Source organism: Ascaphus truei, chromosome 4 (assembly GCF_040206685.1).
Source record: "Ascaphus truei isolate aAscTru1 chromosome 4, aAscTru1.hap1, whole genome shotgun sequence".
Taxonomy (NCBI): Eukaryota; Metazoa; Chordata; class Amphibia; order Anura; family Ascaphidae; genus Ascaphus; species Ascaphus truei.
Genome location: NC_134486.1, coordinates 335,616,143 through 335,642,172, shown reverse-complemented (window position 1 = coordinate 335,642,172; position 26,030 = coordinate 335,616,143). Strand labels below are relative to the sequence as shown.

General features: G+C 47.9%; 1 protein-coding gene and 1 long non-coding RNA gene across 4 annotated transcripts in view; one reads left to right on the top strand and one right to left on the bottom strand.

Moving 5' to 3' along the window:
- Positions 1–5,700, bottom strand: part of LOC142493676 (uncharacterized) — a 58,935-nt gene extending 53,235 nt beyond the window's left edge. Inside the window, exon 1 of the long non-coding RNA XR_012801176.1 lies at positions 5,574–5,700. This is a non-coding gene — a long non-coding RNA (uncharacterized LOC142493676). The remainder of the gene's footprint in view (positions 1–5,573) is intronic.
- Positions 5,646–26,030, top strand: part of PHF3 (PHD finger protein 3) — a 79,503-nt gene continuing 59,118 nt past the window's right edge. For 2 of the 3 annotated variants that reach the window (XM_075598101.1, XM_075598099.1), the window contains exons 1-2: positions 5,661–5,781; positions 15,471–15,738. In XM_075598101.1, the coding sequence (XP_075454216.1) occupies positions 15,495–15,738 (244 nt within the window). In that variant the 5' untranslated portion in view covers positions 5,661–5,781; positions 15,471–15,494. Of the gene's footprint in view, positions 5,782–15,470; positions 15,739–26,030 lie in introns of all 3 variants that reach the window. The other variant, XM_075598100.1, reaches the window with a different exon arrangement.

The window sequence follows — 26,030 nt, the reverse complement described above, 5'->3', positions numbered from 1 at the left end:
CAGTAGGAGGGGCCGTGAGACCACTGCCCGCTCAGGTGCCTGTAGGACCGAGAAAAAGGTAAGGCACATTCCTGTAGCATATACACATCACATTTCTGTAAAGAAAGGAATGTTAGTACTATGGCACGTCTCATCCGTTCTCCTATGCTCCTTACGTTAATGGAGAAAATGTTAAAAGACGCCATTAGTTTGGGAATAAAGGGTTAGATGGACCTGCAGTGATACTAGTTACCATCCTCGCTGGCGTGGGTGGTCCTGCTGATCTCCTCGCACAGCTGGGCCAGCAGATCCATGGTTTGCCCAAGGTTGTCATCGAGGAGGAGGGTCTCTGCTGCCTCTCGCCCCTCTCTTATGAGCTCTTCCACGGTCACCTGTGTCTCGCTAGGTGGCTGTTCTAAAATGGCCGCCTGCTCCTCTGCAATGGCTGCCTCCTGCATCTCCGCTTCCCCCTCCTCCTGCTCCAGGTCGCTTTCAAGGTCGCTGGAAGTGGGTGAGTCGCCGATTTGCATTTGGGCCCTTTTCTGCTCCAGCCCCTGGTGCGGGCTTTCCGTCTCAGGGGCTCTCCTCTTTATTCCCTGCTTCTCCATTCCGGTCTGGGCTCTGGGGGCGGCATCTGCAGCAAGGGGGGAAGGGGGAGGGGGTGCAACATCCTCGGGGCTGGGGACAGGTGTTACAGGGGGAGGGGCTGCAGCCTCATGGAGGGTGGGGGGAGCTGCAGTGGGAGGTTGGGAGGAGGGGGCAAGGGGTGGTGGGTGGAGGGGGGAGTTTGGGTGGGAAGGGGGGTTGCAGCAGCAGTGGGTGTGGGAGGGAGTGTTGCTGCAGGGGTGGGGGTGGAAAGGGGTGGGGTGGGGGCTGCTACTGAAGGGGCAGCGGGCTCAGGAGCCGCAGCAGGCGCTGCTTGGGTGGCCTCCTTTTGCCCTTGCTCCTGATACTTACCACCTTTTGCCTTTACGGGTTGGTTTGCAGGGGGCTTCTTGGGTGCCTTCTGGGTTGCTGTCACGGGAGCGCCCGGTGTCGCGCCTTTCGCCGCGGCCTCTGCATAACTCCTGACCCTCAGCTGGCAGTCCCGGAACATGTGGGTTGTCTCTCCGCACATGTCGCAGGTTTTCTGGCGGGGACAATCCTTTGTTTCGTGGCCAGTGTTTTTGCAGTTTCTGCAGGCTTCCAGGGTGCACTGTTTCCACTGATGCCGAAGGTTCCCGCAATTACCGCAGGTCTGGGGCTGGTCAGGGTAAAAGATCCTCCCTGGGCTGCCCGCGAGTGAAAAACTGGGAGGGAGGTGGTGCAGCCGGTCCGTCGCTTCTGAATCTGGCCACAAGCGAACGACCATGCTCCACTTTCCCACCCAGTACCCCAACTTGTCCTTGATCCTGCTTGGCTCCCTCACCATGGTGCAAGAGCGCCGCAGAAAGGTAGCGATATCCTTTCCAGGGATATGGGGGTTCCTCACCGTCACAGTGATCCTCTTCTCGTCCCTCTGGATAGGGCAGTTCACGTCGAACTGGGAGAACGTGGGGGATCCTCCTGTTGCTGCTGCTCCCAGCTCCAGGGTTGGAGCTGGGGCCGCCGCTGCTGGTGCTGGCAGTGGGGGGTGAGGCCGCTGGGGGTGGCAACGTCGCCAGAGCCGCTGGAGCTGGTTGCCGCTGGGCCTCCTCCGTCCGTCTCCTGGCTGCTGGGGACCGTCTCCGGGGGTGCCGTGTGCTTCTCCTTGTGCAGGGCTCCATGGCGACCTCCATCCTCTTGATCTTAGCCAAAAGGCCACCCACAGACAGCTTTTTTTTTTTTTTGTAGCCCGGGTGGTGAAAAAGTGATTCCACCTCAAAAACCGTGCTCATGGTCCAGTGAGACCAGGTGCTCAAAACTTGTGACAAAGTCCGCTCCGGAGAGTAGACCAGTCCGTGCCATAAGCAGTCCTCTCCAGCCGAAGCCTTGGAGTCCTGCTGTTACACCGACGTCGTCATCCGAGGAATCCGACGTCCATCCTGTTCCCTCCTAGTGCAGCTGACGCCGCAGGAGGGTCCAAGTCTTTAGGGTGTTCGGCTGACGCCTACTAACCCACCGCAATCTTCCCCCGAAGGGATGGTGACTACTAGCCAGCACTCAGTCTTTGCTCTCCGGAGAGAGGGGTGACGATAACCCAACAAACGAAACATCAAAAATCCATAGTGCAAGTGCTCCTGTGCGCTGTGTGATGCAGTGCAGGAAGTGCTCTGACAGACGACACAAAAAAGTGTGCACGAGTGCACGCCCGGCCCTTTGCAAGGCCAGGCGGGTGAAAAAAAATAGTTGGCTTGTCCCCTCAGCGGAAGGCAATAAGGGGGGCCAAGTGCGGGAAAAATAGGGGACGGTGCAAAATTATCTGTGCTGATCAAGTGCTCGTAAGTGGAGGCCGGACGCCCAAAACGACCAACCACAGTGCAGCAAGTGATACTCCACCAGGTTTTCCACGCCTGGTGGTGCAAGATTAAAAATGCCCGGGCTACTTTGCATCCGCCCTCTCAGCCCATGACCAGAGGACCAAGTGATGCAACTAGGGCCATCCTTCACAGGACAGACCCTACACTTGATCTTAGCCAAAAGGCCGAGAAGCGTAGCCAGAAACCCACCCACAGACAGCTTTTTTTTGTTTTGAAAATTCTTTTATTATGCAGCGAATCTTTACAACAAGATTATAACAGTACATAAATCATTTTCCAAAACGAAAAAAAAAACCGCGACGTTAACAACGGCGCAGTGCATATCCCACACAACGCACATACATTTTTATTAATGGATTCCCCAAGAGTAAAAAAACTGTGACGAACACGGCGGTGCAGTGCATTTATACGTATGCACCGCACCACAGACATGACATATTATACACACATTATCTCTAACTTTATTTCACAGAAAAAACTTTTTTTTTTTACAGCTGTTACGACCTTTATGGGTCTCATCAGTGTGGGGTTGGTAAACTGGGTATGCAGAGAAGCTAAAGGATGGGGTTTACCATACTGAGTTAAGTTATGGTGAATAAAAAAAGTGACAAAAACCCTCCACAGCAAAGCAAATATGCAAATGTAAATACAACTGTATGCTCATCTGCATGTCTTAGGCAGGTCTGCAACCCCGCCTTTCGCTATTATCACCCAGCACACAGCACTTCCACTGCAGCAAGGGATTCTGGGGAATGACATGCAAAAGTGCACAGAGTGCCACTTTTTGCTTCAAAAACCATTTTTAACATGGTTCCCTATAGGCTTAAGCTTGCTGCATGGTCACAGCTTTGAGCACAGCCAGTGGTTCGGGTGCATGCCCTTGGACTGTCCAACCGAAGTCAGAGCTGCCCTCTGAACGGGTTCCGTCAAGATTTCAGCCCGAAAGCCTAGGTCTCCAGGGACATTGATGCCTTCCTCCGTTAGGATTCAGGACATCCGTCTCTTCCTCCCTCTGGCCCGAGGCCCGCAAGGGAGTTCGCGTCATCTCCCCTCTTTCGAGGGTTGTGCGGGTGCACCCCAGCCCCGAAGGGCTGGTTGTTCGAATGCCATCCCCTCTTAGCCCGACGGCTCAGGGGTTCTGTGGTCCGGGGCCTGGACACCACCTCTCAACGAGCTAGAGGGCCAAATGCTTGCCACAGACCTTTCCTACTGAAGCCCCAGATAGGATGGTACTGCATTTGGTCATAGCTGTGCAGGCCGAGAGGAGCATTCATATCGCCTTGATCTTAGCCAAAAGGCCGAGGCACCCACAGACAGCTGTTTCGACCTTAATGGGTCTCATCAGTGTGGGGTTGGTAAACTGGGTATGCAGAGAAGCTAAAGGATGGGGTTTACCATACTGAGTTAAGTTATGGTGAGTAAAAAAAGTGACAAAAACCCTCCACAGCAAAGCAAATATGCAAATGTAAATACAACTGTATGCTCATCTGCATGTCTTAGGCAGGTCTGCAACCCACCTTTCGCCATTATCACCCAGTACACAGCACTTCCACTGCAGCAAGGGATCCCTGATGTGAATGACTAGTTTCTTGAACCCCTTAACCAGTGTCTGGATGCCCCCGCTTCACAATATCTAAAGCAGCAATCCCGCCTGGGATCTTACCTGATCCGCAGTCCCTCAATGTCCAGGTAGCCTCATTCCCGCAATGTTATACATTGGAGGGGAGGTGTTCCTTACCTGTCTTCTGGGTTAGGGGGGATTCTGATGTCTCCAGTGTTAAGCTCGAGAGTTAGATATGGAAGAAAGCAATATAGGTTATTTCGGTGTAGGTATAGGGCAGTTAAGATATATAGTGTAAATAAGAGATCCAGAGTGTGACAGAGAGAGAGTGTGGGTGAGAGAGAGAGAGTGTGGGTGAGAGAGTGTGGGTGAGAGAGAGCGGGTGAGAGAGAGTGTGTGGGTGAGAGAGAGTGTGGGTGAGAGAGAGCAGGTGAGAGAGAGAGCGTGGATGAGAGAGAGAGCAGGTGAGAGAGAGCAGATGAGAGAGAGAGCGGTGAGAGAGAAAGCGGGTGAGAGGGAAAGAGAGCGTGGGTGAGAGAGAGAGCGGGTGAGAGAGAGCGGGAGAGAGCGTGAGAGAGAGCGAGAGAGAGAGAGCGCGGGTGAGAGAGCGCGGGTGAGAGAGAGCGGGTGAGAGAGGCACGCACACAGAGAGAGCGTCACGCACAGAGAGAGAGACACAGAGAACACACACAGAGAGACAATGAGAGACAAAGACAGAGTGCGACAGAGAGAGAGTGCGACAGAGAGAGAGTGCGACAGAGAGAGAGAGTGCGACAGAGAGAGAGAGTGCAACAGAGAGAGAGTGCGACAGAGAGAGTGCGACAGAGAGAGAGTGCGACAGAGAGAGAGAGTGCGACAGAGAGAGAGAGTGCAACAGAGAGATAGTGCAACAGAGAGAGTGCGACAAAGAGTGCGGCAGAGAGAGAAAGAGGGCACAGAGAAAGAGGGCGACCTCCCGCCCCGGGCAGCAAACGGGGACCCCCCCTCAGTCTACCTCCCACCCCAGGCAGCAAGCGGGGATCGGGTGCAAAGGGGGGGGGGGGGGAGGGGCTGACCCAGAGCTGCCAGCCGGCCCTCTTCCCGGCGTCAGCCCAATCAGGGAAGGGGATTATTTATTTAAAAAAAATAATAATTTTTTTTGGCAAGAGCAGGGGAATTCATAGAGCCGCAGCACGGGTCGCCAGCGGCCTAAATCCAGAAGGTGTGCGGGCGTCCGTATTTGTCGAGCACTGTGTGTGTGTGTGTGTGTGTGTGTGTGTGTGTATATATATATATGCAAGTAAACGCACCAAGCGCCGCCTGCTCAGCACCAGCGATGACAGCCTTATCCTACTATGTGAGGATCCTTCTCAGGTGGAGGCGCTGATTAGGAGATATACATACACCCCAGGCTCCCCAGTGGCGGAGGATCAGGCCTCCTGTTTGCCACACAGGTATAAGCAGCACACGTAGTCACCCTGACAAAGGGGGACTACACATATTTAAAGTTGAATAATTTTGTTGTAAAGATGTACATTCTTATTTTGTTTATCATTCCGACACCTTTCCCCCCTCCCCCCCTCCCCCCCTACAAAAGCAAAATAGTCATAGCTAACCGCCTATCCACGCGGGGCAGCCGTGAGACTCGCGCACTCTGCTGCTGCGCCTCCTACCATCAGCCAGTGACGTGCTGTGCAGAACGACCAACGGTGAGTCACGTGAGTGAGTGCGCGCGCCATGAGTCGCGGTAGTCAGCGCGCGCGTTGAGTGAGGAAGGAGGCCGGAGACATGAACAGCTCGTCACCCGTTACCGCCCCCACCTCGGTGAGTGACCCGCTGTTGTTGGGGCGGGAGGGATATTGGGGTGCAATTGATGGCGGCCATGGGCTTTTTCCATCAGAATGCAGCAGATAGCTGGGAATGTTTACCACACTGTGACGGACCTGACCAGGGGGCAGAGGTGCGGGCTGCCACGGCAAACACCGACATAATGCTACCAGAGGCAAAGCAGAGCCCCCCGCTAGTGTGTATGTTTATTCACGCACTGTGACGAGTGAGATTGTGCGTGTGTGTATACACGCTCTGGGACGTGTGTGTTTATTGGGGTGATGTAGTCCTTGACATGTACATGTTTATGTATAATCTCTGCTTGTGCTGGGCCTTATACATTCACTGTCTCCAAATAAATGTGTGCATGTGATCAATACCTCTCACAGCCGACTGAGCTGTATGTGACTGCACACACATGCGTATGCATGCCCTGGGCCTGTTGATGTCTGTATAAATACGCAGAGCTGGAGTTTTTTTTTGCTTGTTCTTAATCGCTGGGGCCTGTTGACCTCGTCCCTTGCCCTCTCTAGGTGTCTTTGGCTGCCACACCTATGCCCTGTAGGAGGTGGGCAGCTCTCCTATGTTAGGATTGTAACGTGCGCCATCTCCCCTGTGATCTCCCGTCACTCACCCTTGTTTCCAAGCATGGTGGATAATTACCATAACACACACATGCTTACACACTGCTAGTCACCACCCTCTCTCACTGCAGTGTGCTGCACTTTACTACAGTTGGGAGACTATCAAGATTTTGAAACTGCTTCTTTGTTTTTATTCCCGTCTGAAGTCCATTAAAAACCGTGCTTTTGCATTATTTACTAAATATAAATACTACTTTTGGTGCATTTTCAAGTCTCAGGTCTGCAACCCTGTCTCTCCCCATTATCGCTAAGCATACATTATTTATAAATTGATTCCAAGTAATTGGCCCGCTTAAAAATGTTTGTGCTAAAGCCTCATGTCTGTTGAAAGGTACCTTGTGTACTAAGGTAAGCTGTAATTTGTCTATTCTAATCAATGGGGGGATGAGTTTGACTAGTTAAGTTTTAAATATAGTATTCACCTGCTCTGGTTAATGGAGCTAGCTGCTTTGCCAAATAATTGCTGTTGCTTACCTCGAAACAAGTGTATAAAAACAGCAAGGTATAAATAGCACTCTAGCATGACTAGTTTATCGTTTAGAAGTCAGTACTCATGAAATAAATATAAATTCACGAGAATAACATGCAAAACATAATTATACCAAAAAATAAACCAATGAGGGATTCCACTGAGGGAAACGAAATATGATGTATACCGCTGCATATAAATCACATATTGAAAAAAATACCTGTGCAGACTGGAATTAAACATTGACTTAAACTGACATGGCTGCTTAATGATGTAAAGTGCAACTGACAAAACTTTGTTGCATACAACATTATCGTTTACAAGCAGTGGAAGATTTGACTTTCTGTGAAATACCATATATTTATTATTTTAAAGTATAGCAAAATATAATTAGATTATTACAATATCATCTGGCCACTCATCTTTAAGCTGTACTTGTTCATTATTCACCATGCTTGTTCAGCTCTTGATATCACGTGCTGCTGCTCTAATTAAAACTGTGCTGTATTGTTGGAATTCAGAGGTAAACCCTGTTCTACATCACTCCAACATGTAGATGAGGAAGGTCTATTTACTGCTGCGTATGTATGTATATCTTTATTTAGCGCCATTAATGTACATAGCGCTTCACAGCAGTAATACACGTGACAATGATATAAATAACAAATACAAATAACAAATACAAATAACACATAATGGGAAGAAGTGCTTCAGTATCCAGTAATGAATGAAAGGATTATACAGTAAAAGTAAGCTGGCTGCAACATAACTAGGCGACTTGTCTTGGGCAACCATTAGATTTGGATAGTAGTCAATGACACTCAATACTGGTTCTGTAAATGCCGCTCTGGTTCTGAGAAAGGAAGGAGTGTGTTTACTGAATCCTGGTTCCATCAATTCAGTCTGGGTTAATGTTGGTTTTAAACTCAACAGCTCCAGTTCCACATATTAGGCCTGCAATTGTTTAAACCATGATTATACCAGAAATTGCCGGCGACACCGCCGCTTGGTGCGACACCGCGCAGCTTCAAAACAAAGCAATAGAATCCAATGAAAGCGCACATACTAATCGCGACGGTAGTGCCGCGACGTACTGCAAAGCTTCTGTCTCGTGAAGAGATCTGAGAATGTTTTTCACAGACGGCCGCATCACGTGATTGCCTCGGGCCAATCACAGTGCATCTGAACACGTACACATACACACACACAGAGATTAATTATCTGGCCATATCGCCCTGCAGTAGTGCTACAAATCGCTTCTGCATGTGCACATGTAGCGGCGCTACGATGACGTCATCCGGATCTCTGCACTTTCTGGTATAATTGAGGCCTTAATGTAGTGCAGCGATTTTTTTTAAAACTTTTTTTGGGGGGGGGGGGGGCGGGTTAAGGAACCCTATAAGTATATTGGGAATTTCTGAGGGACCCCAACCCTCTCTTATAGCGCGCCTGAGAACAGATGCATTGTAAGGCCTCGGCCAGGCTCCCTGCTGGCGCACTGAGGCGCAGGAAAAGTGGGTGCTTTCCCTGGCCTTGCGGTTGCTTACCGCACGCGCCGTCAGGGGGCAGGCACGTTACTGGCCGGGGGCGGGCCAGTGACGTCACAGAGCTGGTTCGCCCTCATTGGGCGAACCGCTCACGTGACCGCCTGTCGCGCCGGCAAGCGGGGGAATTTTAAATTCCCCTAAGACCTGCGCTTCCGCGCGCTTGCAGAAGCACAGGTGAGCCCCTACTAAAGCCGCTCTAATTGCGGCTGTAGGGGCTCAGTGCTGAGCGGGAGCGCGCGTCAGCAAGCAAGCGCTAAACATGGCCGAGGCCTAAGGAACCCCAACCCTCTCTAATAGCATGTCTGAGATCACGTGTACTGTAAAGCCTTCTGTATTTGGTACGATTTTAATATGACCAAAAAATTGCAGGAAACCCGTTAGGGATGCCCGGGGAACCCAATGGGTTCTTAGGAACCATTGTTGAAAAACACTGGTGTAGAATATCAGTTCTTCACAATCCTGGTTTTGTGCATATCTCTTTCTAATCTGTAGAGAGTGGGCTTACTGCTGAATAAGGCATGTAATATAGCAAACGCGTGCGCGCGCTTAGTGCCTATAGACCAAACAGTGACGTGTGCGGCTAGGAGGCGTTCATATGCCGTCACAACAGTAGGCCGCACTGTGATTGGCTCACAGTGGCACGGCAGCCGCTCGAAAATACAAATTTCTTTGTATTTCCACACAGCTTCCGCGCTAATGCTGTCTGCCGTGCGCGCGTGTCGGCACTGGATAAACTGTCATAGGGAGACAGGTGTTTATCATTGCCTTTGCGTGCGGCCGCACGTTCGCCTGCGCTTAGTATAATACCAGCCTTAGATGACCACATTAGTTGTTAATAACTGAAGTTGCGCAATACTTGTCAGCTCATCATTCTAGTCATAACTCCACATTTTAGAGTTGGTAATATTGGCAATCGATCCAACTTCAAGGCGTAAATGTTTCTGAATAATATACAGTGAAATAAAGTAAAGCAATGAATCCTAAATATGACAGAATGCAATAGATTGTGATTCTATTTTATATAGAGGCACTTTAAAAATGAAGCATCGCGCCTCTTGTGACCTTGCAAGAAGTTACTGCAAGGCCCCACTAAAGTGAAAATTGGAACCAGCGACTTTCGTTAGGTGCGCATGCGCAGACCGGCAATTCGCCGATCTGCGCATGTGCGACAGAGGGAAACCCCTCCATTGCGCGCATGCGCGACCCCTGGCCGCCCCGTTCTGCGCATGCGCGACCCCCCTGGCCGGTCCGTTCTGCGCATGTGTGGACATGGCCCCCTTCTCGGCACAGCCGTATCGACGGTTCGCTGAAAAGCGGAGCGCCGAGAAGCGGGGCCCTGCTGCATTAGCCAATTTTGACCCCTTCTGCTATTTTGGTGCCAATTTAGTAGTAGAAGGGTTATGGAACTTAAAAATGCTAGTGGCACTTTTATTATAAGCAATTTCCAAGACTTTGTGATCACAGTTCTTGACAGAAACTGAACAAAAATGTTCTGTGCATTTAAATAAAACTGCAGCTATTTTGTTCTGATTTTGAGTAGAGCCGTGACCTGCTTGCCACTGTGCTTTCTATTGTAAGCTTCTGTAACGTAGAATAGGTGTCTTTATTGTAGCTAACTACTGAGGTGTCTATTTCACATCTGCTAGTCCTTTCAGTTCTAGAGGGATGCACTGTTCTCTAATTATGAGTGAATAAAATGGTTTTTGCTAAAAGAATGTGTGAAGTTAAGTTTTATTTTTTTTACACAGGCAAGCGAGCATTATTATTATATATATTATGCTTATTTGTAAAGCGCCAACATATTCCGCAGTCAAATGACGCCGGAGCCGAGGTATGGAGGGGGGGGGGGGGCAGAGAGGGGAACAGCCAACAGGGGGGCGCAGGGAAAAAAGATTGTGCTCCCCTGGCCTAGATCTTGTCTTTGTTCCCCCTGCTCTTCTCTGACTTGCGGAGACGCGTGTCCCATTGCGATCCCTAGACCACAGATCTCGGCTGAATCTGGTGCATGTGCTGCCAGGCGTTCCGACGCAAGCACGCAGTGACTGAGGCCGTAGCCTAAGGCTGCGGCCAGGGTGAATGAGCGCGTACTGGTGCTCATTTTGCTTGGGGGATTTGAGGCCAACCAGTTGCGAGCTTGGGGCGGGAGGGTGCCTTGTCGGGCACCAACAATGACGTCACGCAGCTGAGGGTGAATCATTTACGTGATGCACCAGCGAGCGGCAATTCAAATTAATTTGCCTCGCCAAGCAGTTGAGCGCCATGTGCTCACGAGCACATGCGCGCTCACACTGGACAAACGCATTGTAGCAATGTGTTTGATCGTGCTGAGCGCGCACTCCCGCTCAGCATCACCCTGGCCGCCGCCTAAGGCTACGCTTATAGTGCCGGCGACGTCAGTCTACGGTCGCTGGAAAAATCAAATTGAGATGACTTCCAGCGATCGCGACCAAGCAGTCGCTTCGTTGTGTTGTGCTTACTATAAGCATACGCGACGGCGACAATGCATTTGTTTTGACGCGACATCGCTGTCGCTGGCATTATAAGCGCAGCCTAAAGCTGCGCCTATTTTTAAACTCCACTGCATCCACACCAACTGTAACCCCTCCCCCTCTCTCTCCTCTGAACCTGACAATATTCTCAAATCTTAATCTATCCTCTCCTCCTCACTTAGTATTATGTCCCTTATGCACTAGGATACTCCTTTTAGGATAATTATCATTTATTTCCACATGCACTTTGAGGATACATGTTTAGGATGATATTATTATATTTGCTCTAGTTATTCCCACCTACCCATTTATGTAGGATACACTGATTTTATTCATAGATTGACATATTCTTTAATTATTATTTATATATGTATATATTTTGTTTTTATTATTGTTTCTCATTAATTGACAAGGTTTAATGTTTCCACCGATTTTTCTTGCCTCTCTTTTTGCTATTGTATTATGTATTACACCACAGAGACCATAATTAGTTATATTTGCTACTTTAGCTTTTATATTGTATAAGGCTTGTGAAGGGAGGGTATATAAGTAAGAGGATGATCCCCGCACGGCATAGGTCGTTATTCTGGAGGAAGCACTTCATCAGGAGTAAAGCTGCACAGCCTTGTGTAGAGGACTTGGGGAAATAAGCGGAACAGACCAGCCAGGTCGGAGGACTCATTTAAGCCCTATAACGGGGATCAGAGTTTCTTTTGGACACTTGCCTGTATTCAGTTGTACGTGAGTAAGCGGAGCTCTTGTTGGTTTTTTAATCTTTCGTCATGCGCCACTGTTATGCATATCGCCTTCCCAGCTCTTACACCCCTCTAACACACGGCCTTGACTTAATTCACAGGCACACCTCCTCTGCGTTTGCATGCACTGAAAAAATATTGCACTTATTCTGATTTTCTATCTCTCTTATTTTTAACTCTTTCTACCACTAAACAACACTACTTCTCACTAACACTCATAAATCCAACACAGGCTGTCTTTTCTCAGTGTTTCCCCCCCCCTCCACTGAATTTTTTTTTTTTCCTCCTTACGTTCCTTCAAGTCACGCCTCACAATGCCTTGCATAGCGTTACATCATTTCCCCCTGCTTATCCTACTTGATCTCTGCTGCACTGTTAGCTACTCTCTACTTATTCAGATTCTACACTAGCTTGGTATACGAAACGGCTTTATCCTGGTTCTCTTCATACCTCTCCCACCACTTCTATCTATTTTGCTGATGTTCTCATCCACTGTTCTGTCTGCTGTTGTACTTCAGGTCTCTTTTCGGGGTCATTTCTTTTTCTCTCATTGCACTTCTTTAGCTCCATTGGCCAGTATCAGATGAAACGCTGATCTATATCTATCCAGTCTAACCTCACCCCTGCAATCCAGTCCCTGGACGAGAGGGGCTGTGTACTTTTTGACTTTCTCTTGCCAGTGCACAGGAAACAGGGATGTTGCATCTGCTTATCGGAACTTCAGCCCTGCTAAATCAACACCATTATTATAAATCTACATTGTGAATAATATATATTGTCCAGATAATCAGAAGCAAACGTAAAAAGGATATAATGGACGGAGTGGGACAGATGCCAGGGGTCTTGGCTACTTCAGATAAAATGACCAGTTCTCGTGTGTGTGTATATATACTATATATATGTGTATACTGTATATAATATTTATTTTAATGTTCCATGTCTCTATAGCAACCACATGCATTAGAGTGTTTTTATGATCTTTATCTACTGTTATGTGATAAAACGGTTTGCAAAATGTTGCAACTAGAGGTTAATTGTTGATCCACCCCTATTACCCATTTGGTTTGTTTGGCTAATGATGGCAGCATAATTTGCAAAGAGATACTGGGAAAGACCTAGTTACCTGGAACTGGAGAACTTAAGAAATACTTTTATTACATTAGAAGCAAATAAGAGAAAACACTTTTCATTATCTTCATAATGAGATGCCACTTTCATTAACGCTTTGGATGCCCCAAGATGTAGGCTCCATAACGTAGTGCCTTTTATAAGTGTTCATTATCCAAGGGAGATCTGAAATGGAAGATGAAGATTCTCCTTCTGACTAAAGTGATACCACAATCATGTGATTGGTCTCCCCTTTAATTGAACAGCACACTGTTTTATGTTGTGCCAGTTACTTAATTTCCATAAAAATCAAAATATCTATAGGTTTATAGTTGCTTAGTAGTACTTATAGTAACTATAGGTTTATAGTTTACTTTAAGCATAATTACACTTGTTTTAGAAAACTAATTAAGTTGTTTACTGTTTTGGGGAGCTAGGTGTAGATGCCTTTTATAGAACATTAAGATGCTAAAAAGCAGTCTGAGAGACATTTAATCTCTGTACACTTATACGTGAGAGAAGCAGCTTTTTCTTAAAAATATAAGAATATACACAGTGAATTGCATAGCCTGCTCAATAATTATAGTTGCTGCAATGCTTTCCAGCCTTTTTTGTGGTATTCGTTCCTCTCTTGGCTATAACCAGGGCTCGACAAATGCACTTGCCTGAACTCCACAGGCGAGAGCATTTTTGCCGCTGTCGAGTGCTTACCTGTGGCGGGGTCCGGCGGCCTGGTGCGGTGATCTCCGTCGTCTCCCCTGCAAATTGTAATGTTTCCCCTGCAGGTTCTGAAAAAATGGCCGTGCGGCGTCAAATGACAACGTGAAGTCGTATGACGCCGTCCCGTTGCCTTGTTGCCGCCCGACCATTTTTTCAGGACCCGGAAGGGAAACATTACAATTTGCAGGGCATAAGACGGATAACACCGCACCATGCCGCCGGACCCCGCTGCAGGTAAGAGTCGGGGGGCGGGGGAGGGGGAGTAGGTTATGCCCTAGTTTGTCGAGCCCTGGCTATAACTATACATTAGTGGGTAGCAGAGCACCTTATGCAAAGAGAACTTGACAGGTAATAACTTGCTTTGGTGAGTCCCTGACATGTTCTTCTGTAAGCTTTGTCAGGATACTTCTTGAAAGGTGAAATGCTTGCTAGCGAATTAACTTGATCTGTGGTTCTAAAGAATTTTTTTGATTGACGTGGCTGAGTGTTGAATTTTAAAGTACTATACAATCTAATTTTCTGTTAAATTAGTGTAGGGTTAACTTGTGGTGCATGGTTGTCTTTGAGGTTTGTAACTGTTCTGGTGGCCCATCTGCCTTGTAACAACTTAGTTATAGAATCAAATTTGTTTGGTTGATAGTGTTATGGTTACTTGCTAGAATAAAAATGAAATGGCTATTCTGGTATGACTGCCAGTAAAAGAGAAAGTTCCCAAAATGGTATCGGGGAAAAAGAAATAGTGTTCAAAAACCCCCTCGAAGTGTATAAGACTACTTTGCTTAAATACGTATATTTAAAAATGCGAGTCATCTCGATTTTATTTCATTTGGATAGAACAAATATAAATGCAGTTAGCCCCATTCCTTGTGGTTGTGGTTAGATAAGGGCGAATCTGGACAAATCCGTTTCCTTGATTTTTGCCCCAAAATCCGTTTTGTGGTGTAAAATTCGCAAACGGATTTGGGCAGTTTCAATCCGCACGGATTCATCAAAATTCGCTATTGAATACAACCCGTGGACATATTTGTAAAATCTAAACCGCGGATTCGGCAATCTGATGGCGGACTGAATCCGCTGATTGGATTCTGCAAATCCGTTCACTGGTTGCCGAATCCACAGAGTGTATTGGTAATAATAAAAAATCCACAAAATCTTCCTCATCGGTCTTCCGTCGCCGGCTTCAGGTAAGTGTTTAACTGTTTTCAGCTGCCCTGAAATTACCCAGTGCCGGTCCCATCCCCCTGCTGCCGTGTCCGCGTAATTTCCGGGTAGCTGAAAAAGCGGGTACCTGGTACATAACTACTTTATTGTTCAATGGCAGGGCCTCAATTGACATCTGCTGCTGGTCCCAGATGTCGCCGTGGTCTTCCGTCCCTGCAGGTAAGTGCCGTCCGGCTAACCGGGTGTGAAACATTTTGCCCGGGTACCCGTTACCCGTTTTTTTTTTAAATGGACCCGGAACAACACTACAACAAAGTGTATTTTTTGTTGATTAATACACATGGAGAGAATTCGTAATTTGCATGAGATCATTCAGATATTCACCTTTAAGACACACTTGCTTAAAGAAGCATATGAATAGCACCGTGGATAATACTAGACACATGATATATAAAGCTTGGCCCCCTGCTGAGGCACTTACCAGAATTCCCTCCTACTGTCTGTACGTTCTTCCTACCTACCAATTAAATTGTAAGCTCCTCGGAGCAGGGACGACTCTTCCGAAATGTTACTTTTATGTTTAAAGCACTTATTCCCATGATCTGTTATTTGTATTATTTGTTATTTAGATGATTGTCACATGTATTACTACTGTGAAGCGCTATGTACTCTAATGGCGCTATATACTGTAAATAAAGACATACATACATAGACCATGTGACTAGTGTTAGAATTGAACATACTGAGCAGGTACTGTTCTGGATTAAAATGCCTCTTTTTTTTGTTTTATACAGGACTAAAGATATACAGAAGTCTTCATGGATATAGTTGACACATTCAACCATTTAATCCCTACTGAACACTTAGATGATGCCCTTTTTCTAGGATCCAACCTGGAAAGTGAAGGTTGTGACGAGTTTGCCACAAGCCAAAATGTCATAGAGGATTCACTGAAGAACATGCTTAGTGACAAGGATCCTATGCTAGGATCTGCAAGCAGCCAATTCTGTCTACCAGTTTTGGATAGCGCTGATCCCAATTTCCAGACATCCTCTTCAACAGGTAAATGAATAGGACTAAGCTCTTTAACAGTTAAACATCACCAAGAAAAGCTTTAAAACATAACGTTATTTTTTTATTTTTTGCAGTTATAAGGCCATTTTGTGTGAGTTAATAAATATTTTGCCATGGTGTGTCATGACCGAACTGGTATCAGAAACTACTTAACCCTTGAGTGCGCTGTTGGTTGACGCTAAACTGTACATCATGAGGGTTAGCACTTTGGAAGCCCTTATGACATACAGCATGCGTCATTGCTTTTTGCTCGTTTTCTAGGGGAGGTCACATGAATGTTATCGGAGCAGAAAAGGAGTACCGCCTCTTCTGTTGACGTCACTGTGGTGATGTTGCAATCATGGTATTACCGAGAAGCGATCACATGATTTACGAAGGCGCGGGGTTATTGGGTTCCGCAGACCCTTCTGCACTCAAGGTGTTAAAGGGGCAATCTCTCAAGACCAAAGTGAACTAATGCCAGTGACATGCTTAAGGGGTTACATCTGATGATTTATACATTTGTCTACTCATCTGACCCTGCTAAATAGGGGGTGGACAAACATATGAAACTTAAAAGCCAGCCAGATTTTTTAGGAGCCAGAAGTTTTAAGTGGGGGGATTTGTTGAGGGAGGATGGGGTGCATTTAAGAGATTTTGTTGATGGGGGGAGGGAGTTGGGGATGGGGAGGATGTTCAGCAGGTTTGTTGGGCGCAAGACAGTGACAGCTGCACACACACAGTGACGAGACATGCAAGTGGTTAAGATGTTGTAAAAGGGTGAGGAAGGGTAAACTCCTCCAAAGGTGTGGTAGGAATTAAAGTGCAGGGGTTGTGACCCTCTAGTCCTTGCCTGGCAAGGAGGAAATAATCTGTTTTATTGTTGCAGCTGCTACGCAGGGACTCTCATAGAGTTGCAGACTCTTCCCTCCTCCCTCTAAGGCTGCGGCAAGTTGGTGCTCGAGCGCTGTGACATCATGCGCTCTGCTTCGCCGTGCAATTCCTGGCCAGCTAGTGGTGTGCACGGGGGACGCGGCCATGACGTCACGGAGCTGATTCGCCCCCATTGGTTTGCCATCATCCCCTGCAACCAGGTGGAATTTTTCAATGCCTGCCTATAAATATTTGAAATGTTAGTTTGTGAACATGGTGAGTTACGGCTTAGGAGGGGTTTGACTTCACATGAAGACTCCTTTTAGTCACTCTGTGTTCAGCAAGTACTTGCACAGCCAAAAAACCCTCTCTCCCCACCCCCCGTCTTTATTGGCTCTCTGATCAGGACAGGGTTGGTACCAGTTCTGGATTGCAGTTGAGCATTTAATAGATTGAGGGTTAAATCTTGGTTATTGGTGTCTTTCTCCTCACCCGCCACCTTTCTGTTGTGACAATGCTGTTAATTTATGCAATATTAATTTTTAAACATGGAAACTGAAAGATCCTTTATTTACTTTTTGTGTTGGTGACCCTGTGTATTGAGTGTTTTCCCCTTCTGCAAAAAAGATGCCTTTTCTAGAGAGTGCGACAATTATTGTCAATTATTCTGCATATTGGGGTCCTAGTTGAAATAACAAATATAATCACCAAAGTAACCAACGTTGCAAGGCTTCTCTTGGAAGCTTAAACAGCTGTTCATCTGTGATTGCTATTACCTTGTTCATAGAGGTCATAATCCCTGAAGAACAGGGCATTATTGGCCAATAATGCTCTAGCTCAGCGGTGCGCAAAATGGGGGGCGCAAGATTGTTTAGGGGGGGGGCGCAGGAAGCAGCGCCGATTTTTGCCAAGAGCAGAGAAAAAAAAGCCGTCTGCAGCTGCAATTTTTCTTTTGGCCATTAGGTGGCGCTGTGCTACACAGCAGCATCTCCTTGCTTCCTGCATCAGCGTGTGTGACATGGGGAGAGGGGGTGAGTGAGACTGGGACATGGGGGAGTGAGACTGGGACATGGGGGAGTGAGACTGGGACATGGGGGAGTGAGACTGGGACATGGGGGAGTGAGACTGGGACATGGGGGAGTGAGACTGGGACATGGGGGAGTGAGACTGGGACATGGGGGAGTGAGACTGGGACATGGGGGAGTGAGACTGGGACATGGGGGAGTGAGACTGGGACATGGGGGAGTGAGACTGGGACATGGGGGAGTGAGACTGGGACATGGGGGAGTGAGACTGGGACATGGGGGAGTGAGACTGGGACATGGGGGAGTGAGTGTGAGACTGGGACATGGGGGAGTGAGTGTGAGACTGGGACATGGGGGAGTGAGTGTGAGACTGGGACATGGGGGAGTGAGTGTGTGAGACTGGGACATGGGGGAGTGAGTGTGTGAGACTGGGACATGGGGGAGTGAGTGTGTGAGACTGGGGCATGGGGGAGTGAGTGTGTGAGACTGGGGCATGGGGAGGTGTGAGTGTGAGACTGGGGCATGGGGAGGGGGGTGAGAGTGTGAGATGGGGAGGGGGGTGAGAGTGTGAGATGGGGAGGGGGGTGAGAGTGTGAGATGGGGAGGGGGGTGAGAGTGTGAGATGGGGAGGGGGGTGAGAGTGTGACATGGGGAGGGGGGTGAGAGTGTGACATGGGGAGGGGGGTGAGAGTGTGACATGGGGAGGGGGGTGAGTGTGACATGGGGAGGGGGGTGAGTGTGACATGGGGAGGGGGGTGAGTGTGACATGGGGAGGGGGGTGAGTGTGACATGGGGAGGGGGGTGAGTGTGACATGGAGAGGGGGGTGAGTGTGACATGGGGAGGGGGTGAGTGTGACATGGGGAGGGGGGTGAGTGTGACATGGGGAGGGGGGTGAGTGTGACATGGGGAGGGGGGTGAGTGTGACATGGGGAGGGGGGTGAGTGTGACATGGGGAGGGGGGTGAGTGTGACACATGGGGAGGGGGGTGAGTGTGACACATGGGGAGGGGGGTGAGTGTGACACATGGGGATTAGAGAGACACTGGTGGGAGGGAGGGAAACACTGGCAGGAGGGAGAGAGACACAGTGGCTGGAGGGAGAGTGTGAGAGAGACACTGGGTGGAGGGAGAAACAATAGCTGGAGGGAGAGTGCAAGAGAGACACTGGGGGGAGGGAGAGACAATGGCTGGAGGGAGAGACAATGGCTGGAAGGAGAGTGAGAGACAATGGGGGGAGGGAGAGAGACACAAGGGGAGGGAAAGAGAGTGGGGGGAGACACTGAGGGGAGGGATAGAGAGGGACTGGAGGGGGAGTGAGAAATACAGGGAGAGACTGGGAGAGGAGTGTGAGACTGGAAGAGGGGAGAGAGTGAGACAATGGGGGGAGGGAGAAAGACACACTGGGGGGAGGGAAAGAGAGAGTCGGGGGAGGGAGGGGGAGACACTGAGGGGAGGAATCGAGAGGGACTGGAGGGGGAGTGAGAAATACAGGGAGAGGGAGAGACTGGAAGAGGGGAGAGAGGTCCTGAGAGGTTCTAATGTGGCGGGAAGAAAGAGATTAATAATACAGCAGAAATGAGGACGCTATTAGACAAATATTATAATTTTTATTTTTAAGTTATATAATTTGTGTTATACTTTTTTTGTAGACGCGTGGCGGGGGCGTTACAAAGCTGGTTCGCCCTCAATGGCTGAACCAGCTCACGTGCGCTGACGTCATGTAATTTTGATTACATCAGGCAGGGGGGGCCCGAGAAATTTCATGGATGAAAAGGGGGGCTCGGCATAAAAAGTTTGCTCACCCCTGCTCTAGCTGGAAGAGTTGAACGCCCCAGATGAAGTTTAGGGACTTTACTAAATTATAAATACATTAAAGCACCTCTATATACACTTACTGCAGCTATCTATACCCACACACTAGCGTCCCCCCCCACTCTATAAATAAACACGCTGTGCAGCCTCCACACAAACATACAAACTCTGCAGCCCCCCTCTGTGCACACAAACACACACTGTAGCTATATACATACATACACACACACACACACACACACACACACACACACACACACACACACACACACACACACACACACACACACACACACACACACTGCAGCTACACACATACACAAATTCTGCAGCTACAATTACAAACTCTGCTGCCACACACACAATCTCTGCAGCTACACACACAAACTCTTCCTCCTCAGGCTGAGGCCTGTGCACGAGTCCGGTGCACGAGTCCGCACGGCTTCCTTGCTTGCCGGCGACGCGTGCAACTCGCTGCACCACGACTTGCGGTCTGCAGTGAACTGTGATACGGGCTGGGGGGGCGTTGCCAAACGGGTCGGGTGGGCGGGGACAATGATGAGGGGGAGCGCGGCCATGTGTATACAGAGCGAGAACGTGCCCTGGCCTGGGGCAAGACTATCCCATGTCAAATTTGAGACCACAAACTTTTCGTCTGAGCTTTGTAACCACGCAAAGAAGGAGCACGTTGTATTGAATGCCCAAGTACCATCTATGCACAATTATTACGCCCCTCCCCCCGGGCTGTGCGAAACACACAACACACACACTTCCCCCCCTACCAAAGGGGGGGGATTTTGAGGGAGGGAGAGCAATGCACGGCTGCCTCACAGACTTCCCTCCCGTAGCTCCTTCCTTGCTCCCCTCATTCCCTCATTGGCTGACTCGTGCACCACGTGACGCGTCAGCGCTGTAAAATATAGGGAGCTGGTAGTCCGGCAGGCTGGCGCGTCACAGCATGCGGTCAGCCCTGTCTGAAGGGGGCAGCGGGGACAAACACATATCAGGTAAGGGGCTGGTGGCCCGCGCATGCCACCGACCGCAGCGGGGCCTCAGCCTGTGTCCTGTGCGGAACTCTCTGCAGCAAGGGAGGGGGAGGAGTACTTGTCTAACAGCTGCCTCCTGTCCAATTACGTCCCCTGTCTGAGAGCTGCTCTGACAAGTGAAAGCTGATTGACTGGAAATACAAATTTGGTAAGGTGACAAATTCTGTGCCATTACTGAATGAATAATTTTAGGGTCGTATTATGTGCACGGCCGTACTATATTCAGGCCAATACGGTAAGTAATAATCCCTGAAGAACAGGGCATTACTGGTCAATTATACCCTTTTCTGAAGGGATTATTACTATTATATGCTAAATGTGGGCTTATTTATTTCTATTTTTTTACATAAAGATAGACACTTTTGTAGTCATGTTGATTTTTATCAGCATGATCGTCTACATTCTTATGCTTTTACTGCACGTGTTTATTAAAATGCAATTGTACATACACACAGCCCTCTCTAAATACACACACTGCAGCCCCCCCTCTATACACAGACACACATTCTGCAACCCCCTAAACACACTCTGCAGCGCTCTACACTCACAAAACACACACACTGAAGACACATACCACACAGCAGCCCCCACCCTCTAACCCCACAAACACACACTGCAGCCCCCCAGTAAACCCACAAAACTGCAGGTCGCTCACACACACACCCCACACACCCCACACACCCCACACACCCCACACACCCCACACACCCCACACACCCCACACACCCCACACACCCCACACTCCACACACACCACACACACCACACCAAACACACCACACACACAACACACACAACACACACACAACACACTGCAGCCCTGTTCCACCCTCTAAACCCACAAGAGACACACATGAACAGAACATACTCTGCTGCCCCCCTCTAGACTCACAAAACACACAGCAGGCAGGCACACACCTTTCTCCTCACTCCTGTGCGGAGCTCTCTGCAGGCATAGTGGTGGAGGAGTCAGTGCCTTGCTGCTGCCTCCTTCCAATCACCTCTCCTGTCTGAGTGCTGCTCTCACTCTGTGTGTATGAGAACTCGACAAACAAAAAAAGTTATCTATTGGCGCTTTAATCTATTACTAAATGGTAAATAAGTGACTTATAATAAGTGCTTAAATAATAGTGAAAATTAAAACTCTTAAGGTGAATATGTGATATAGTGAATAAATATATACAATAAGGTGCAGCTTCAACCCTTCATGTAGATTGCTTTTCCGCAATCCAAAAGTGTCAGGTATCCAGGATGTTTGTGGGGAGCGCAGATATATATGTGGAAAGAAAAACACAAGAAAAATAGTGCAAATATGCCTTTCTAAAAACTGGATATTCAGTGAGTTCTTAGTAGAATCCAGAGAAATTTGTACTTACAAATTTCCCAAAGTACACATGTACATAAAGGTATCTTTTATCCCAAAACAGCAGCTTTCACAGAGAGGTGTGTGTGTGTGTGTGTTTGTGTGTGTGTGTGTGTATTATCTTCTTAAAATACAAAGTATAAAAATGCACCCACATTTTACAAAATATAATCACGCATTTCGGATATAATATCCGCACCAACAGAACTCCGCTTCCACAATCTGTATGGCGTGTGACGCCTGCTCTCACGTGTCTGGAAGGGAATCCCTCGGGCTGACTGGAGATCGAGCTGCAAGCAGACAGATGTCCTTGCATACGCCCACCTCTGACGTCACTCTGATCGTCACGTCTCCAGGAGGCGCCTTCCAACAGCGTTGAGTCAGGAAAGGTAGTGCAGACCGGTCTCAGCTCATGTGTCCCTCTGCTCACCAATGCTGGATTACACTCTACACGTTTCACCTATGCAGGTTTCATCAGGAGTATTTCATGATGGTAATTGCACACTATAAGTACCCTGTCTCAGAGAGGGACGAGGGGACGGCGTGACTGACTGACTGGGGGGAGGGGGGGTGACTGATTGGGGGGGTGACTGATTGGGGGGGTACCTTTGGTGACACATACTCACATACACATTCTCCCATATACACACACACACACACACACACACACACACACACACACACACACACACACACACACACACACACACACACACACACACACATTCTCCCATATACACTGGTAGACGAGTTAATTGAGAGGTTGGCGAGGGCTCGTTTTCTAACCACTTTAGATCTTACAAAGGGTTATTGGCAAATCCCCTTAACAAGTTCAGCAAAAGAGAAAACGGCCTTCTCCACACATGATGGTCTTTTTCAGTATACTGTTTTACCCTTTGGTCTTCATGGGGCGCCTGCAACCTTCCAAAGGTTGATGAATAAATTGTTACACCCACACTCGAACTACGCCTCAGCGTACTTAGACGATGTGGTAATTCATAGTCCAGATTGGGACTCACATCTACAAAAGGTTGAGGCAGTGTTGAGAACCTTTCGGGAGGCGGGTCTTACAGCCAACCCAGCTAAATGTTCAGTCGGCCTAGCAGAAGCAAAATATCTTGGCTATGTTGTGGGAAGGGGGACAGTAAAACCCCAGCTCAATAAAGTTGAAGCCATTGAGAGTTGGCCCTGTCCCCTTAAAAAAAAAACAGGTTAGGACATTTCTAGGCATTGTAGGTTACTACAGGCGATTTATACCCCATTTTGCAACCCGGGCAGCACAGCTTTCAGATCTAGTAAAGGCAAAGGCACCTGATGTTGTAAAATGGAACAGTAATGCGGAGACCGCATTTTTAGACCTACGTACAGCGCTCTGTAGTCACCCAGTCTTGGTAGCCCCGGATTTTACTAAGGAGTTTTTTCTGCAAACGGACGCCTCCGAAGTAGGTCTCGGAGCAGTACTGTCCTAGTTGGTAGGAAAAGAGGAACACCCGGTCCTCTATTTAAGTCGCAAATTGTGTCCCCGCGAACAAAGATATGCCACAGTAGAAATAGAGTGTTTGGCCGTAAAGTGGGAAACAGACACATTGAAGTATTACCTTTTAGGCAGGTCTTTTACACTCGTTACAGATCACGCACCCCTACAGTGGATGCATAGAAATAAAGAAAAGAACTCGAGAGTTACCCGTTGGTTTTTGTCGTTGCAACCTTTCAACTTCACGGTCCAACATCGGCCAGGCATACTGCACGGTAATGCTGATGCACTCTCTAGGGTGCACAGTCTCGGTGCACGAGCTGCTCCACTCGGTAACGTTACGCTGGGGAGGGGGATATGTGACAGGGTCATTGACTCAGTATATGTTAATAGGAGAGGGCAGTATGCATGCTTTCCAGTAGACGAGAGGTTAACCCAGCTTGTTAAGCAGACCACAGGTGATTCAAATTAAGCTAGTTCACCTGCTTTAAAACAGTAACAGGAAGAGGAAATGCCTCTGGGGCGGCAGTCTCTCTCTGAGGTGCAGAGAGAAGACAGAGGAGTGTTAACAGACAGACACAAGCTGCTCAGATTGACCCTGTCCCAAGGGGGGAGAATAAAGCTCCTAGGTAAGGAGCCAACTGCTATTGCTGAACCTTGTTGGGCTGGACTAGGTTAGATAGCAAGCCAGGTAGTTAGCCTGCACTTTATGTTTAGTCACACACACACACATACATTCTCCCATATATACACACACACACACACATTCTCCCATATATACACACACACACACACACACACACACACACACACACACACACACACACACACACACATTCTCCCATATATATACACACACACACACACACATTCTCCCATATATACACACACACACACATTCTCCCATATATATACACACACACACACACACACACACACACACACACACACACACACACACACACACACACACATTCTCCCATATATACACACACACACACACACACACACACACACACACACACACACATTCTCCCATATATACACACACACACACACACACACACACACACACACACATTCTCCCATATATATACACACACACACACACACACACACACACACACACACACACACACACACACATTCTCCCATATATACACACACACACACACACACACACACATTCTCCCATATATACACACACACACATTCTCCCATATATACACACACACACACACACATTCTCCCATATATACACACACACACATTCTCCCATATATATACACACACACACACACACACACACACACACACACACACACACACACACATACATTCTCCCATATATACACACACACACACACATTCTCCCATATATACACACACACACACACACACACACACACACACACATTCTCCCATATATACACACACACACATTCTCCCATATATACACACACACACATTCTCCCATATATACACACACACACACACACACACACACACACACACACACACACACACACACACACACACATTCTCCCATATATACACACACACACACACACACACACACATTCTCCCATATATACACACACACACATTCTCCCATATATACACACACACATTCTCCCATATACACACACACACACACACACACACACACACACACACACACACACACACTTCTCCCATATATACACACACACACACACATTCTCCCATATATACACACACACACACACACACACATTCTCCCATATATACACACACACACACACACACACACACATTCTCCCATATATATATATATACACACACACACACACACACACACACACACACACACACACACACACACACACACACACACACACACACACACACACACATTCTCCCATATATATACACACACACACATTCTCCCATACACACACACACACACACACACACACACACACACACACACACACACACACACACACACACATTCTCCCATATATACACACACACACACACATTCTCCCATATATACACACACACACACACACATTCTCCCATATATACACACACACACACACACACACACACACACACACACACACACACACACACACACACACACACACACATTCTCCCATATATACACACACACACACACACACACACACACACACACACACACACACACACACACACACACATTCTCCCATATATATACACACACACACACACACACACACACACACACACACACACACACACACACACACACACACACACACACACATTCTCCCATATATACACACACACACACACACACACACACATTCTCCCATATATACACACACACACACACACACACACACACACACACACACACACACACACACACATTCTCCCATATATACACACACACACATTCTCCCATATATACACACACACACATTCTCCCATATATACACACACACACACACACATTCTCCCATACACACACACACACACACACACACACACACACACACACACACACACATTCAATCATATACACACACACACACACACACACACACACACTCCCATACACACACACATTCTCCCATATATACACACACACATTCTCCCATATATACACACACACATTCTCCCATATATACACACACACATTCTCCCATATATACACACACACACAAACACACACACACAC